The sequence below is a fragment of the Myotis daubentonii genome, chromosome 11 (genome assembly GCF_963259705.1).
Source record: "Myotis daubentonii chromosome 11, mMyoDau2.1, whole genome shotgun sequence".
In the NCBI taxonomy this organism is placed as follows: domain Eukaryota; kingdom Metazoa; phylum Chordata; class Mammalia; order Chiroptera; family Vespertilionidae; genus Myotis; species Myotis daubentonii.
Genome location: NC_081850.1, coordinates 56,150,989 through 56,168,432, shown reverse-complemented (window position 1 = coordinate 56,168,432; position 17,444 = coordinate 56,150,989). Strand labels below are relative to the sequence as shown.

Below are 17,444 nucleotides of genomic sequence, written 5' to 3'. Positions count from 1 at the left end.
CCCGTCCTGATAACCTGCTCCTGCTCCTGCTCCAGTACCTGGTTTCTGCCTTGTTCCTACCTGTCTCTAAGGACCAGAACCTTGGCCTGGCATCCCAGTTTTCCTGCACCCCATTTATTCAAGGGCTGGCTTTCTATGTCCACATGCTTCCAGAGCCACCACCCTATTCTAACCTCCTGCAGGAACCTTCATGCCTTCTGACATACTGGGTGCCCGCAATGCACCACCTCTTCCCAGAACAAGCTCTACCTCCAGGCCACGCCTTCCCACTCCTGTAGCCAGTTTGCCCTGTCTCCCAGGAGAATGACTGGCATAAGCCTGGGGCCCATCTTCCTGCTGCCATTAACATAGATAGTCATGCCCCGGAAAATAGCAATTAAAGACTGAGTTGAAACAGGCCCTGTGTGTAAAGCACCCAGCCCAAGTTACTCTCAGGGAAAGAAAAGCAAGGACAGAGGAGTTAACAAGACACGGGGCACCAGGTGGTATGTTCTAGTGCAGAGCTCCTCAAACGTCACTGTGCATCGGTGTCACCTGGGATCGTATGGAAATGCAGATCCTGCAGGTCTGGGGTGGGGCCTGAAGCTCTGCATTTCTACCGAGCTCCCAGCTGATCCAGGGGCCATGAGTAACAGGGCTCTAGTGAGTTTGTAAGGGAACTCTAAGCTACACTAGTCACAAGGGCCACAGTTGGCCCACGTGGCACCTTTATGCAAGTTAGAAGAAGAAGGTGCCCCCTTACTGTCTGTGCTTGGCAAGCTGTGCATAAGCTGGACTTGGTGGGAACAACTTCCTTGGTCACCTGCTGCAGACTGTGGCCAGCAGTGCTAACTATAGGTTTCCCATAGTATTGGATGTTAGTTAAGTGGTTAATCAGTAACACATGACTCTCCCAGTCTGCCTTAGCCTTTAGCTACCCCTCTCCAGAGCATCCATTCTGCCTGGTGTAAGGGACCAAGGCCTCAGAAGGCCCTGTGAAGAAATGCACTGTGGATTTTATGGGCTATTCATCAAGGACATATGTCTGTTAGAGCAATGTAGGTCCTTTCTCCCCAGGCCTCAGATCCAGCTTCAACCAAAAACAAAAACAAAAACAAAAACAAAAACAAACAGCCTAATACAGATCAATGGAATAGAATAGAGAGCCCAGAAATCGGCCCGAACCAATATGCTCAATTAATATTTGACAAAGGAGGCAAGAACATACAATGGAGCCAAGATAGTCTCTTCAATAAATGGTGTTGGGAAAATTGGACAGATATATGCAAGAAAATGAAACTAGACCACCAACTTACACCATACACAAAAATAAACTCAAAATGGATAAAGGACTTAAATGTACGACAGGATACCATAAAAATTCTAGAAGAATCCAAAGGCAAGAAAATCTCAGACATATGCCGAAGCAATTTCTTCACTGATACAGCTCCTAGGGCACTTGAAACTAAAGAAAAAATGAACAAATGGGACTACATCAAAATAAAAAGCTTCTGCACAGCAAAAGAAACCATCAACAAAACAACGAGAAAACCCACTGTGTGGGAAAACATATTTGCCAATGACATATCTGATAAGGGCCTAATCTCCAAAATTTATAGGGAACTCATACAACTTAACAAAAGAAAGATAAACAATCCAATCAAAAAATGGGCAAAGGACCTAAATAGACACCTTTCAAAAGAGGACATCCAGAAAGCCAAGAGACATATGAAAACATGCGCAAAGTCACTAATCATCCGAGAGATGCAAATCAAAACAGCAATGAGGTACCATCTCACACCTGTCAGACTGGCTATCATCAACAAATCAACAAACGACAAGTGCTGGAGAGGATGTGGAGAAAAAGGAACACTTGTGCACTGCTGGTGGGAATGCAGACTGGTGCAGCCACTATGGAAGACAGTATGGAGTTTCCTTAAAAAACTGAAAATGGAACTCCCATTTGACCCTGTGATCCCATTTCTAGGAATATATCCCAAGAAACCAGAAACACCAATCAGAAAGGATATATGCACCCCTATGTTCATAGCAGCACAATTCACCATAGCTAAGATCTGGAAACAGCCTAAGTGCCCATCAGTAGATGAATGGATTAGAAAACTGTGGTACATCTACACGATGGAATACTATGCTGCTGTAAAAAGGAAGGAACTCTTACCATTTGCAACGTCATGGATGGAACTGGAGAGCATTATGCTAAGTGAAATAAGCCAGTCAATAAAGGAAAAATACCACATGATCTCACTCATTCATGGACAATAGAGACCATTATAAACTTTTGAACAATAATAGATACAGAGGCAGAGCTGCCTCAAACAGATTGTCAAACTGCAGCGGGAAGGCCGGGGAGGGTTGGGGGGCAGGAGGTAGGGGGGTAAGAGATCAACTAAAGGACTTGTATGCATGCATATAAGCATAACCAATGGACATAAGACACTGGGGGATAGGGGAGGCTAGGGGACTGTCTAGGGCGGGGGGATAAAATGGATACATATGTAATACCCTTTGTAATACTTTAAGCAATAAAAAAAAAGTGAAACTAAAAGACGGAACGGAAAAAAATAAAATAAAATAAAATCACATTGTGGAAGTATGATTGGCAAAAAAACAACAACAAACAAACAAACAAACAAAAAAACAGCCTAAAAGGTCTCAGAAGAATGAAGGTGTTTATTGGAGGTAGTGGGGTGTAGTGGTCAAAACCTGGGTTCAGAGTCCAGCAGGCTGGGTTCAGATCCCTGTGATGCTACTTACAAGCTGTGTGACAACTGGCAAGTGACTTAACCTCTTTCACCTCCATTTCCTGGTCTATAAATTGGGGATTCTGATAATCACCTCTGAAGGTGGGGAGGATGAAATGAATGAGCTGTGTGAAGTATCAGTGCAGCAGCTGACACATAGTGGATTGTCTACACCTGAATTTTCTTTGTTTTTGGGGGAGGAAAAAAGACAGGGACGTTTAGGGTTCATCCTGGAGAACTGGTCGCTTAAAAACTGTTCAGCAGCCCAAATGGATTATAGCTTCCTGGAGAAGTAAGGCAAGGAAGGCGCTACCCTGTCATCTAGTACTAACTCAATACTCTTCCTTACAGATGGGAAAAGAGAAGCCCAGACAGAGAAGAGGACTTGCTCAAGGCCTCACAGCCAGTGAGCAGCAGATCCAAGTCCAGAACCCACAAAGCCCAAAGCGACTTTCTGGGTTCCTTTGGGGGGTTCCCTGGGCAGTGGCAATCTTTAGCTGGCAAGACCTGTGATGTAACCATGAGTGCTCACCACCATCCGGTTCTCCTCTCCTTCCTGGACACACGGCTAAGCCACATTTCTGAGGCCCCTCCCACCCAGACAACTGGGTTCTGGCCAGTAGAATGTGCGAGAAGTGATGTTCCTCATCTTCCATGATCTCTTTCCACCTCCTCAGCCTTGGCCTACCAGCTGGAATATGTCAGTGTGGCCCTGAATCCACAAGATGGCAGAGTCCCAGACTACAAGCATCCTGGGTCCCTGAGTCACTTCTTAGAGGGAACATGCCTACCCTAACACACACACACACACACACACACACACACACACACACACACATTTTGTCACATCCTTTTTATTTTCACAACTGGGACAACTCAGTCTAATTAAACTAAAGTATGAGAATTGCCTCAAACCCCAGTCCAGACCCAGCTGAGAGACACTCTGGCTTACCATTGGTCCTGGGGCTCCGTGGACTCCAGGTTCACCCTGAAACAGGGAGACACAGACTAATCACCCAGAGGAACATAGTTTGTGGCAGAAACAGAGATGGGATATCAAAGAGGATGTGTGCCTTCAGGGTCTGGTGACATAATTACCTTTTCCCCCCTCAGCCTTTCCAGAGGAATGTCTCCTGTCAGGATGGCACCCGGCTCTCCCTTCTCGCCCTGCAATTCAGAGAACATTTCAATGAAGTTGGACTCCTCCTTGCTGCCTTATCCAGAGGCTCCCCAAGGCCTCTCAGTCCCACAGCCATGACTTCTGTTGTTGCCTTCATCCCAGCCCTCCAACCCCACTGCTTGGCTCAGACACGACCCTCACTAGAGTGCTGTAATGGCCCCCTAAGCGACTGACCATTCTCTGCTCTATTCCCTCCCCTCCATGCACCCTCCAAGGCTGGGACGCTGCCAGCTGTCCAGGGCTCACAGACTGACATCCTCACTCTCCAGCAACTAGCCCAACAAGGTCCTCCCCACCTCTTGCTGCACGGCATCCCCGGGAACCTCTGACTCCTAACGTATTTGGTGGCTTGCTTTCCTAACAACTTGGCTCGAGGTCTGTTCCTACCAAGAATCCTTATTCCTGTTAAAACTTCTGAAATTGGGAAGGAGATGAAGGTATGACACTAAAGGCCTCTCTCAACAAAGGGTCCCGTGTCTCCATGGGGAACTTTGCCTCCAGACTCAGGCTCCTGTGCAGCTGGACCAGGCAACGTGTCTCAGTTGTTGGGAGACAGGGGAGGTGGCAGGAACACAGGGTCCTGCCCTCAGCAGAGCCATCTACTAAACCAGAAGGCTTCCAAGAAGGTATGTGTCCCGAGCAAAGGCCAGGGAGAGAAACCTTCTTTATCACTCCGAGGCTTTGGCCCCAGATTCCCATGCTGGCCCCTGGGGAGCTGGGCTGACCACGTTCAACTCTCCCTCCAATGGGCCAGAAGCAGCCAAAGCAAGCAGAGCAGCCTCTTCTCTCCGTCCCCCAGGCCCACACCTGACATTGGGGTCTTACCACTCCGCAGGTGAGGAAAGGCAGTCCTGAGCACGCCAGCAGCAAGAAGAAGCAAGTACAAAAGCATTAGAGGCAGAGCAGGAGAAAGCGAGTGTTCTGTTAGGACTGGAGCAGAGCTGCCTGGGTGTCCAAGGTGGCAGAGGTTAGGGGAGGGTCCCTCTAGATCCATCTGACCTTATCACATAGAAAACGGAGTGTTTGAAGCAAGAGCTGCTCTTCCTTGACCAGGCCCCTTCCCAAGCCAGAGCTGCCCTGGACCCATCCCATCCCCATAGCCCCTGGCAGCACAATATCCCAAGACATCACCCCAGGTGGCACCAACTTAGACCCCATTCCCTGCACACTGAACTCTCCACCTCCTGGAATTATGATCCAACGGACACTGGAGGCTCCTCCTTGGGGCTGGTGTGGAATGGTGGGGGGAAGGTAGAAAGAGAGAAGCCTAACACTTCCTAGCCATCCCTCCTCATAGAGTCACCCCACCTCCTCAACTCCCCAAGGAAGGCTCAGGGGTTGCTCCCACTGGCTTTGCACGGACCTCCATTACAGCAATGACCATACTTTCTATTGGCTCTTTGCATGTCTATTCCTCTTATCTTATTTCTATATCCCTAGTGCTCCTTACAGGAATCTGGCTGGAATGGATAGAAGATGGACAAGTTCATAAATGGATGGATGAATAAATGCATCGACCCCAGTCTTTGCAGTCTGTTTATGGATGTCACGTCCACCCTTATCTATAAACACCAACTGGGAAGTTAATTCTCAGAGGCACATGTGCAGGGTACAAAGACCAGTGCAGTGCTCTGGAAATTCCCAGGACATGTTCTGCATATCAATATTTATTCCAAAGATTCCGGACCAAGACTGCCATTAATTATACATGCTTTCATCCAATAAGTCTTTTGAGTGCCATTTGTGTACCAGGCCCTGTGCTAAGAACTGGAGCTACAGAAAAAGAACTGGCTGACGTCTGCCCTTAGGGAACACACACTCTCATGGGGGTGCCCACCAGGCAGTTAGACAAAGCACAGTACATGTGATGACACATTCAAGGGAGTATTGGTTGAGTCTTTTTCCAAACTCGGATGAAAATCAATTTCTCCACCCACAACCCACCTTCACTCTGGAGGAACCTTGAGATTATGAACGTTAACAGCTGGAAGAGTGATTGCTAACAGATATGGAGCTTTCTTTGGGCGTGATGAAAATGTTCTGAAATTAGGTAGTGGTGATGGTTGCACAACCTTGTGAATATACTAAAACAATGAATTTTACAATGTAAAGGGGTGGATTTTATGGTATGTGAATTATATCTCAAATTTTAAAAAATGTTACCTTCAGCCAATTTGAAATGTTTAGTAAATTCTGGAGCATGACCCCAGCCAGACACCTGGGCCCCTCTTACCTGTTCTCCTTTGAGTCCTGGAAATCCAGGCACACCCGTGTCACCTTTTGGTCCTCTGGGGCCCTAGAAGGAATCATTGAAGGGTATTTTGTTGTTTGTTAAGATTGAAGAGCTTTATCCAAACGGAAGTATTTTTTTTTCAAAAAGTAGAACAATAGAGAGTGCCATTCTCCTGGTAGATATGAATCATGATATTTTCTTGATTTTAAATGGTCTAGAAATTGTGTTCTGGTGGAAAGAAGACAGCACTGAGCGTTAGGAGGCCCGGCGGCCCTATGCCTCTTTGAACTTTGGGTTTCTTAAAGGGGCACTATGGAAACTGCCGGGTCCTGCTGCCTCTGCCTCCCATGGGTCCTCCAGGCCATCCTGCAGCCCACCTCTCCCCACCATTCAGCTTCCATGACTCCCCTCCCTGCTCTGGCTCCCTATTACCTGTGGGATGGTATCTAGAAATCTTAGCTTGATACCCAAACCCATCCCAGCCAGCCTCAGTATCTGGTCTTTCACTCCCCACCATACCACCGGGAGTGAGCCTTTTCCCTCACCCTCTCCACACTCCCTGCTGCCTTTGCACTTCTGCCCATGCCATTCCTCCTGCATGAATGCCCATCTACCCCTTTGCAGAACCAAATTCTGCCCACCCAACGGTGACGTCTTCCCAACTCCAGCAGACACTTACTATCTGTGACAATAATTCATATAACCAGACATCTGCCCCCAAAGGCCTTTCAGCACTACTGCTATTTGGCTTTTCACAAGTCCCTGTCTTGTCTTCTGTATTAAAGGGTGAGATACCCTGTAGAACACTTTCACCTTCCGTGGTGGAAGCCCCCGAGTGTGGGGCACATAGATTTAATTACTGGATGTCTAGTCTATGCTGCCCTTCTCCCAGCCCCCAGTGCCACCATCCTCTCTGTAGGAACTTTATCTACTGTATTTACTTGAAATGCTTGGCTTGCATAGGAAGCCAACATGCACAGGAAGCCAACCATTGGCTGGCTCTTGGGTAGAGAGAGATGAGTGACCCAACCCTCCATAAGGTGGTTACAGTGCCGTCGAGGCAAAAAGACAAGGACACAAATAACTATTACTCAAGGCAGGAAAGGACCACAGCAAAGGTGAAAATAAAGCCCCATGGGACTGACCAGAGGGAGGATCACTCAGATGGGGGCCAACAAGGGAAGGTTACATGAACAAGATGGCACTAGAGCTTGGTCATGCAGATGGAGAAGAGCATTCCCCGTGGAAGGAACAGAATGAGCGCCGCCATGGGGCACAGAGGGAAGACAGTTACTGTGGTACTTACTGGAAACCCTGGCAGCCCAGGCATGCCGTCCGGGCCCTGTGACACAACAAAGACAAAGCAGGTGGTTTAGGGGCAGCATTTCCAGAGCCAGCAGGAGCACTGCATCTCCAGGGCCCAAACCCGCTCAGCACCTTCCAGACTTATGCATGTTCCCGCACAGTGGGGCTCACGATCCATTTTGCAGAAGAGGATGCTGAGGCCCAGGAGAGAATGGAACTGGGCAGTCACACAGCTGGTCAGTGGCAGAGCCAGGAACTGTGCACAGGTGCCCAGAGCCCCCGCCCCCCAGAGCCAGAACTGTCTGCACTGTAGGTGGCTGCCTCCTCTTCCATGAAATTGCTCAGCATCTGAAAACTCTGGGGCGATGAATGCTTCACTGGACTTAGAAAACATTCTCAGAAAACAGGTTCCTAAACTGAGGAATGGGACCAAAGGGCATTCTGGGCTGTGTGAGGGTGGACGTGGGGGCATGTGGGCGAGACTCAGGTCTTTTCCCCAGGCAGGAGTGAGAATTTTAAAGGACCCGTCATTTGAAAGGCCCTGGGACGCAGTGAGTTTGTGGTTCACTCCACATGGGGCCAGGACTCTTCTTCCTGCCAGCCCAGATACCCACATACCTATTAAAGGCAGAATACACTCACACACTCACACACACACACACACACACACACACACACACACACACACACACATATCCAGAGAGCAACACATTTATCAGTATACTGTATACACAGTGGGGTCGAAAAGCATGAGGGCACTGGTTGGGACTTGAATCTTCCCAGGGAGGGAATTGCCCTGAGCAGGGAAATCCTGACCCTCCATTAGGGATGAAGAGGCCCCCGTGGGTCTGGACTTGCTGAAAAGGAGAGGGGTTGGGAAGGAAGGAGGGTTCTAGGGGTGGGGGCAGGGCAATGCAGGCAGACAAGGCCCATCCTAGAATGGAGATGCCGAATCTTCAATTTTAGTCTGTGTTTTGCTTTAGTGTCAACTCACCAACACCTAAACCTCCAATAGTTTGGGGAAAACCAAGACCTCTGTGAACTGACGTTTGCTTATTAGCTCGTTTGCTTTAGAGTTTGATTATTGGGGCACTCTGGGTGATTTTAGTAGAAATCAAGGAAAGGAGGCCCCATTGGATATAGCACAGAAGAGATAACACAATGACCTGCTAGCAGCAGGAGATACCAGTTCTAGAGGAACCCCCCAGATGTTTGCAGAGGGCACTGAATGGTGGGGTTCAGGCCACCCTCACTGGGGACTGCAGGAGTGGGTGGCCCAACAGACATCTGGACTGCACAGTTGTGGAAGCATAAGCCTCAATCTCCATGTCAGCTACACAGAGTGCCACAGTTTGCAAAGCAGATTCATATCCACAGCCTCTTATAAGCTGCCCCCAAACTAGTGAGGTGTTCTCAGAGAAAGACTCCAAGTGGTGTGTAGCAGAGATGGGCTGGAACCCCAAGGCTTCTACGGCTAGAGCTCTCCCCTCTGTCCCCAGCTGCCATGAGCAGATGTGGAAGATGCAATGGGATTTATTGCACAGGCTGCAGGAGGAGGCTTCCTTCCTCTTAAGTCCCATTGTGCCGTGGACCGAGCCTGTGGACTTGCAGAAAAATAATGTCGCTTCTTTGTGTGTCCCTGGTGTCTCAAATGGGCCTAGAAAGACGGAAGCAAGTCACGTTCCCTCCTCTTGTGCCGGTTTGCCCATTAGCACAGATAGGTTTCTCTAATCTCTTCCTGTTCCGTGAAATGAGATCACATAAATAAAAGCAGGCCAAAGGCGCTGCACAGACGTCAGTCGGGTTGTTACCGATGATTCTCTGATTTCCATCACACACATTTGTGATGCGCAGGACTGGTAGCTTCCTCTGCACTGGACAACACTCCCTGCATGATCCAACTAACGTGATAGCAACTTCTCAGAAATGCTAAGTTCTCTTTCCGCTCTACTTGGATATAGTCTAGCTAGCTCTATGCAAACCAGCCCGACCTAGTTTCAACAGGGACATCTGGGTGGGAACCTCACTCTAGGCCAGTGATGGCGAACCTATGACACGCATGTCAGAGGTGACACGCGAACTCATTTTTTTGGTTGATTTTTCTTTGTTAAATGGCATTTAAATATATAAAATAAATATCAAAAATATAAATCTTTGTTTTACTATGGTTGCAAATATCAAAAAATTTCTATATGTGACATGGCACCAGAGTTAAGTTAGGGTTTTTCAAAATGCTGACATGCCGAGCTCAAAAGGTTCGCCATCACTGCTCTAGGCAGCTGTGGATACATACCGGAGGCCCAGTGAGCTCGGGAATGTCGGAGAGATTCATGAATCCGTGGGTCATATTGATCAAAGACTGAAAAGAGAAAAACCAGACAATGAGACAGAGGGTGGCACATGTTCCACCATGTTCCTGGCAGCGAGGCTTTAATTAAACTCAGCCAGCATGGCAGAACGCGGGCAGGCTGATGACACCCTAATCCCACTGCCAGTACACGCATGCCTCCCGCTGCTTAAAAACAGCTCGGAGCTGCCTTATCACTTTCCTCTTTCAATCAGTCTTAAGATTGCACAACACATGAATGCCTTCTCTCTTTCCAAATTTTAAAATCTCCACAGAAGCTTGTAGTGTGGTTGGTTGTGTATACTAGTATTTGTACGTGTGCGTGTGCGTATGTGTGTGTCCATGTAGTTATTTTATTTTTTATTTTTTCAATTACAGTTGACATATACTATTATATAATTTTCGGTGTACAACATAGTGATTAAACGTCTATGTAACTTACAAAGTGATCACCCCAATAAGTCTAGCACCCGCCTGGCACCATACATCGTTATTACAATGTTATTGACCGTGTTCCCCATGCTGCATTGCCACATAGTCATTTTATATAATGGCATCAGGCTGTACGTATTCTCCTTCACCTTGCTTTTTTTTGTTTTTTTCCACTCAACCTTATAGCACAGAAATCTTCCCATGTGGCATTGGGAGGTATAGGCATTTTTAGTTTTAACAGATTGCCTGCTAAAGAGCTGTCTAAAGGAGTCATATAACTTACATTTCCACAAAAGCATGTGGGATTGTCTATTTCATCACACCCTGCCCACACTTGATATTTTAAATCATATATATAATACTTTTTTACTCTAGTCATCTTTTTTCTAATTATTTGGGATGTTCTGACTTTCTGTCGATTACCGTATACCATGATTTCTCTCAGAAGGGGCCACGATTTTTAACAAATGTGATATCCTAATAGTAAATGGACTGTGATCTGGTCCCAGCCCACAGCCCAGTCTTCTCTACAAATTTCCATCACTCTCTACCCACTCCCATGCCTTGGACACACACACGTATTCCTATTCTGTGTTTTGCCTCATCGTGCCCCTGCCACCTGAATTCTGGAAGTCCTGTCCTCCATGCGTATGTAGTAAAATCATTCTTAGCTTTTAAATCCCTGCTCAAAGACACTTCCTCCAGAAAGTCTTCCATATCCCAAACCATCTTTCCTGCCTTGTGTCCCCACTTATGTTCCTTTGCTTCTCTGTTACAGCCATTCTCATGACTGCAAATGCTGCCAACCAGCAGACAGGGTTCTGGAAGCACCAGGTGAGAGAATAGTGGTTCCAGGGTAGAGACAGACAGGAGAGGCATGCTGACAGGGGGAAACTCCAATGCCAGATGCCGGCCAGGTGCCCCTTGGATAACCAGCAACCCTGAAGTTGTGGACAATCTTCTTTCCTTTAGCAAAGGCAGAAAATAGCCACGTTCTGACCTGGATGATACTCACACTAGGCAAGACCTCGATGCGCCCTGGTGGTCCCCTAGGTCCAGGAGGTCCCACAATGCTGGTGCCATCCATCCCTCTTTCACCCTGGATACAATAATGAGAGCGGAGAAACAATTCACTGTGCACGGATAACGTCCCCAGAACCAGGCGGGACAGTCCTCACACCCCACCTCAGAGCTGCGACCTCACCTTGAGCCCGGGGTCTCCTTTTTCTCCTTTGAGACCCTGGCAAAACAAAGAAACAAAGATCCTCTCGTGTTGTTGTTGTTTTTCTACTTACGTTGCTCACTATCTACCCTTGGATCTTGCCATCTCTCCATACACACTGACATGGATTTTGCCTCAGGCAAGGGGAACAAAAGATGAGGGCAAATTCCCCTCCCAGAGTCAGAAGGAATACCCCTCAGAGGGTGAGGAGACCAGAGTCCTCTTCCAGCACAGGGGCTGGGGGGTGGGGGTCTTCTCGACCCTGAGTCTCAGAGCCGGCATCTGGAGGATGGGGAAGGTCAGACTTCCCCTGGACTGAGTGCTCAGCTCTAGGTCCCATGTGATAAAGATAATGAGGTTCCAAAGGTTGGTCCTCTTAACAGCAGGTATCATAGCAGAAGATAGACGACACTTCCAGAGTCCCTGGGACTAGGTGCATCAGGGAGGGGCACCTTCAAGCACTGGCTTTGAAATGGGTCAAAGTGTGAGTATTGAATGGGGCAGCAAGAAGGGGGCAATGAAGCAGAGATGCTGGATGGTGAAGGACTGGAGAGAGAGAGAGAGAGAGAGAGAGAGAGAGAGAGAGAGAGAGAGAGAGATTCCCCACAGGATGTTTTGTGCAAAACTTCTGTACTGCTCCTCAAAGAAACACTCGGTACAGAGCACCTAGGCTCCCACAGCTGGGAGCTGGAGGCAGAGAGGGTGAGTTATTGAAAGTAGCAGAGCCAGTCCCCTCACTCCAGCATGACAGGCCTTGAAATGAAGTTTTCAAAAGCCAACCTTGCCCAGCCAGTGTGGCTCAATGGTTGAGCGTTGACCTGTGAACCAGGAGGTCACAGTTTGATTCCTGTTCAGGGCACATGCCTGGGTTGTGGGCTCGATCCCCAGTAGGGGGCGTGCTGGAGGCAACCAATCAACGATTCTCTCTCATCATTGATGTTTCTATCTCTCACTCCCTCTCCCTTCCACTCTGAAATCAGTAAAAATATATTTAAAAAGTAATTCAACCTACATTTGAAGCATTTGGTCCTGAGATTCTGGGTTCATGCCGTGGCCGGATGGTTCCAGAGCCTTCAATATACTAAGGAAGGAAGAAGAATGAGAAATTCAGGCCCAATTCCTGAGCACCTGCTAGCGCCAGGTGTGGTTTTGGGAGCTGGAGCTTGGTGGGAATCAGCACAGCCCCTGCCCTCAAACCGGGGTTCAATCTACTGGTCTTCAATCTACTGCCCAGTAACCCTTAGGGCATATTGTTCTTCAACCACAGATAGGGTGCAAGTACCTCAAATTCAGGTTCCATTGTACAGTCAGGGCCTGGGGGCCCTGGGGGCCCAGGAGGCCCTGGGGGTCCCATGATCCCAGGAGTGCCAACTTGTCCATTTTTCCCTGGGCGTCCTGGTGAGCCTCTGTTGCCGGGGTCACCCTGTAGGGAAGAGGACAGGCTGACTACCCAGCCCTGGGTTATACACAGAAGGAAGGACACAGACCCTGAGTCAGAAAATCATTCTTCAGGCTTAATTAGGCTGGTGAATCTGATGGTTACTGCTTAATGGTACAGAAACGGCTGTCGGGCTAATTGACATTGCGCTCGATAGGCAGAGGCACTCATGTGAGCACACGTGTGTGGAAGGGTGAGGAAGGAGAAACACTGCAGGTTACTCACTCCCCTCCAGTGCCAGCTGTCCTGTCCTCCCTGTGGTCCCTCTGAGATGTTTCTCTCTGCCCCACGCACTGATACCTTCAGTGCTCCAGCCTCACAGTCCGATCACAGTGAACCCAGAGAAAGGGAAGGAAGGAGGAAAAGCTTTTTTTTTTTTTTTTACCTTTTCACCGACTGAGCCATTAGGCCCTCTTGCTCCCTGAAAAAGAAACAAAACAGAGTCAACAGGTCAACTGATACCTCTCTCATTAGGTGCGTTCAGAAGAGAATTTAGAACGATGGACTCTTAAGTCACAGGATATTAAAATGGGTCTCTTCCTCTCTCGGTTTGGGCTGATGTCTCAAAGCTGAGTGCATTATGAGAGTTGTCAGTTGCAGGCAAGTCATGCTGAAGGCTTGTGCGACCCATTTTTCAATGATTAGCTCATCACCTACCTCAAGAGTAAGAAGGAGTTGAAGTTTAACCACGGGAGCTCATAGAGGAAGAATTCCCATGGCAAGCTGTCAGTGCACTAGGTGGTCCCTTCCCGCCGCCCCCCCCCCCACTCCCGCCAGGATGGAAGTAGAGGGGCACTTCCCCTGCTTGAAGTCATAGGAAGGGGCTTCGAGCAAAACTTTGCTATGTATTCACTAGACTTTTGGAAATATGTAAAAGGATGACTGACTCTCTTCTGGGAAAAAATCTAAAGACCAAAAGCTGCCTAAAATGGCCCCAGAAAGGGGGAGGGGGTGTTGCACTAAGCAGGCTGCATGTCCACCCCCAGGAGACACTGTCCTACATTAGGGGACTGCATTTGGGGTTCTCTCTGGGGAATTATGAGGAAACCTCAAAAGCACCCTCAAGGGAAGGAGCCAGCAATTCAGGGCCACACAGAAGGCCCTGACACCTGATGATGATGTACTGCCCTTCTCCCCTGTCCCATCTCCCTGGGCTAGATTCCCTTTCTACACCCATTCCATAGAAATGGCGGAGTGGATAGTTCTCAAAAATCAGATGGAGAGTCACATTGAATCTGAAGCAGTGAAGAATGCCAAGGCGAAAACAGGTGGAAAGCCAAAGCCAGAGGCTCCAGCCATAGAGGGAAACCAGGGGAGAAAAATATTGGGCAAAGTGGCGGTGGAAGCCAGGAGGAGGGTGTGGCTCTGACAGGGACATGGTTGAAATTCTGGAGCAAGGCACAGCCAAGGAGCCCTGCCTATCTCCCCTCGCCTCCCACTCCCACTGCCAGTCCAAGAACAATAAGAGTTATTTCCTGGAACAAAAAGATAGGGCAGAGGCCCAGGGGCTAGGGAACCCTGAGAAGACTAGGGGTACACCAAACTCGTAAGATCAGCTGTTGAGGTACCTGCCTGGTGGCCCATCCTACTCCTCCCATCCCCTTTCTGAAACCTGGATGTCCCAATAGCAGCTACTGCCTAACAACCTAACAATCTGTAAACACACACACAGAAAACAGACCAAGAGGGAGAGTCCAATTTTGCAAACAAACCCACAAACAAAAACACCATACATCCGAGGGAAGGCAACAACAACGCCAACAATGGAATGTATGCCTGAGGGAACAGGGTAAAGAACACAATCCAATCAGCACTTGAAGGATGTGATATATATTCTCAGGGAGAAAAGGGAGGATATTACAGTCGTGCAACAAACTACTACAAAGTAAGAACAGTGGTTATGGAAAAGAATCAAGTAGAGATCTTGGAAATAAAAATATATAACTGTTGGAAGAAAGAACAGAACAATAAGAGTTATTTCAATAAGAAGGTCTGAATAACAGAAGAGACACTCCTGGAGAGAGAACTACATAAAGAATAGGTTAGAGGCCCTGCGTGTGGAGAGACAGTGTTTGGGCCCATTCCACCGGCTCACAGATTCGGGGGCCACCACTTTGGAATATGAACAGATCAGGCTGGGGATGGACGGGCTCTTCCTATTGGAATTTACATCAACAGGTAGAGTGAAACGCGGGAGCCCCAAGGATAAGGGTCAGCAAAGACCCCATACTCCCCAAACGGCAGTGGTAGAGCTGCACTTCGTCCCTCCCTGAGAGAACTGTGCCGCGAGGCTCTGCACTATCTTGGAATTCCAACCAGCACGACTGCAAGTCTAGTGGTGACGAGGAGGTATGGAGACCAGTTATACACCAGAAACCCCGGGACAGAACCAGGTGCAGGAAGGACGGCTGCATGTGGCAAAAGCGTGGTTTAGGATCATTATCATACCAGCTCATCATGGTGACGGGATTTGCTAAGGTCGTTACTAGAATTCCTCACACAGGAACGTCAAAAAAACGAATAAATTCATGGATTTTTTAAAAATTTTATCTGTTGTGGTTTCTGAGACAGCACAGCTCAGTGCCCGTGGGTGCCTGTTGGTTTTGCTCATGGTGTTTGTTATAACGATAACTTCAACACGCTACAATGACAAGGGACTGTGGTTTATTTAGTTTCATGGAGGCCTACAATCCTGATTTTGTACCGAACATGGCTGATGCTGAAATAAGGTATAAAATGTGAACTCAGGCCAGTAGTAGAATGTTTAATTGAAATATGCTGTTACAAGCTCTAAACCCATGACTGGACCCTAGTCAAGAGCTGCGGGCTGCTCAGGGTCTAGAGAAGTAAGTACCCTGCTCTTTATTATATAAGACTCAGAGAGCTGCTCAGAGCCAAGCTGGGATTACGTGGCAAAAGGGAAGGTAATGATGATTTACTCACACTCCTCTTACATTGTGGAAAAGATAATGCAAATGCTGACATTTCAGCAGCTCAGTGAGATTACTCAAGGCCTCTTTCTCGGAGCTTCACGTTCCTCAGCAATTCTGGGCACTGAAGAAAATGTCAAAGGACAAACTCTTTTCTACCTGGATGTCCTGGTATCTTTGGAGACTGAAGAGGACAATAAATGATTCAGATTATGAAAGAAATGCCCTAGCCGGCTTTGCTCAGTGGATAGAGCATCAGCCCAAAGGCTGAAGTGTCCCAGGTTCAATCCAGTCAAGGGCATGTACCTCGGTTTCAGGCTCAATCCCCAGTCCTGATAGTGGCATGTGGGGGAGGCAACCAATCGATGTGTCTCTCTCACATGGATGTTTCTCTCTCTCTGTCTCTCCCCCTCCCTTCCACCCTCTAAAATATCAACGGGGGGTAAAAATGTCCTCGGTGAAGATTAACAACAACAAAACACAGATTATAAAAGAAGGGAAAGAATGGCTCTGTTAATCGTAGGTAGATGCTAAAGACCCGGACAGCAGAATCTGCAGCGCAAAAAGCAGAAAGGGATTTTCCTGCGGCCCATCTCCAGCAAGTTCTTCAGCATACTTTCCAGAAGCATCTGTATCTGAGAAAGCAGGCTGCTCCTCATCTACTCCTTCCTAAGATCTCAGAATCAGTTGATCTTAATTTGGAAAAAATAAATTACGAATGCTCCTATCATGGAAGTCAACATAGAATTATCTATTTGATAAATTCTTAATGACCATCCACATTTTGAGAACAACCCCACCTTTGAAAATAATGATTATATATTATATTTTCTTCCGGCCCAATAAACTGGACCTTAGTCTTTGGAGGAAAACCCCACTTCAGACAACTTGCCCTGCAAATGACAACAGAGGCCAATTTCCTCATAGCACGAGGGAAGACCTTTCCCAGGTGTCCATGGGAGGCATTGCCTGGGCAAGAAATGAGTCCCTTGTCACTGGAGGTGTGCAAGCTGAAGAACAGATATTGTGGAGGCTCAAAGGTATCATTGGGCCCAGCTGGCTTGGCTCAGTGGTTGAGTGTCGACCTGTGAACCAGGAGATTCCGATTTGATTCCCAGTCAGGGCACATGCCTGGGTTGCAGGCTCGATCCCCAGTGGGAGGTGTGCAGGAAGCAACCTATCAATGATCCTCTCTCATCATTGATGTTTCTATCTCTCTTTCCCTCTCCCTTCCTCTCCAAAATTAATAAATATATATATATAACTATATATGTAACTATATATATATATATCACACACACATACATATATATAGTTAAAACTGTATGATTGAATCTTTTGTTTTGTTATATCCCTGAAATTATTCTTTTCTTTAGCATGATTTTATTATTTTACATCCAGACCATGCTCCTTGGTTTACCTTTTGTTTTTTCTGTGTGTTTTTTTTAAGGTAAATGTCATGTGTAAGTTTCCCCTTGAGCTCTCCAGATGCAAATTTGCAAGTCCTTCTAGAGTTTGCTTCTGCTTTTACTTCACCAGGAAGCAGCATATGCATACACAGTGTGACAAAATGAGGACTCATGGCAAACTTCAGGGGGAAACGTGATTTGTCTTCA

The 17,444-nt window shown here is 47.6% G+C and overlaps 1 protein-coding gene across 3 annotated transcripts in view; it reads right to left on the bottom strand.

Annotated features, from left to right (window-relative positions):
* The window catches only part of COL15A1 (collagen type XV alpha 1 chain), a 98,672-nt gene that overhangs the window by 20,908 nt on the left and 60,320 nt on the right, over positions 1–17,444 (bottom strand). For 2 of the 3 annotated variants that reach the window (XM_059657476.1, XM_059657477.1), the window contains exons 15-24: positions 13,284–13,319; positions 12,743–12,883; positions 12,473–12,541; positions 11,443–11,478; positions 11,254–11,337; positions 9,753–9,818; positions 7,461–7,496; positions 6,155–6,217; positions 3,840–3,908; positions 3,694–3,729 (exon numbers count right to left, since the gene is read on the bottom strand). In XM_059657476.1, coding sequence (XP_059513459.1) covers positions 3,694–3,729; positions 3,840–3,908; positions 6,155–6,217; positions 7,461–7,496; positions 9,753–9,818; positions 11,254–11,337; positions 11,443–11,478; positions 12,473–12,541; positions 12,743–12,883; positions 13,284–13,319 — 636 coding nt within the window. The remainder of the gene's footprint in view (positions 1–3,693; positions 3,730–3,839; positions 3,909–6,154; positions 6,218–7,460; positions 7,497–9,752; positions 9,819–11,253; positions 11,338–11,442; positions 11,479–12,472; positions 12,542–12,742; positions 12,884–13,283; positions 13,320–17,444) is intronic. The other variant, XM_059657478.1, reaches the window with a different exon arrangement.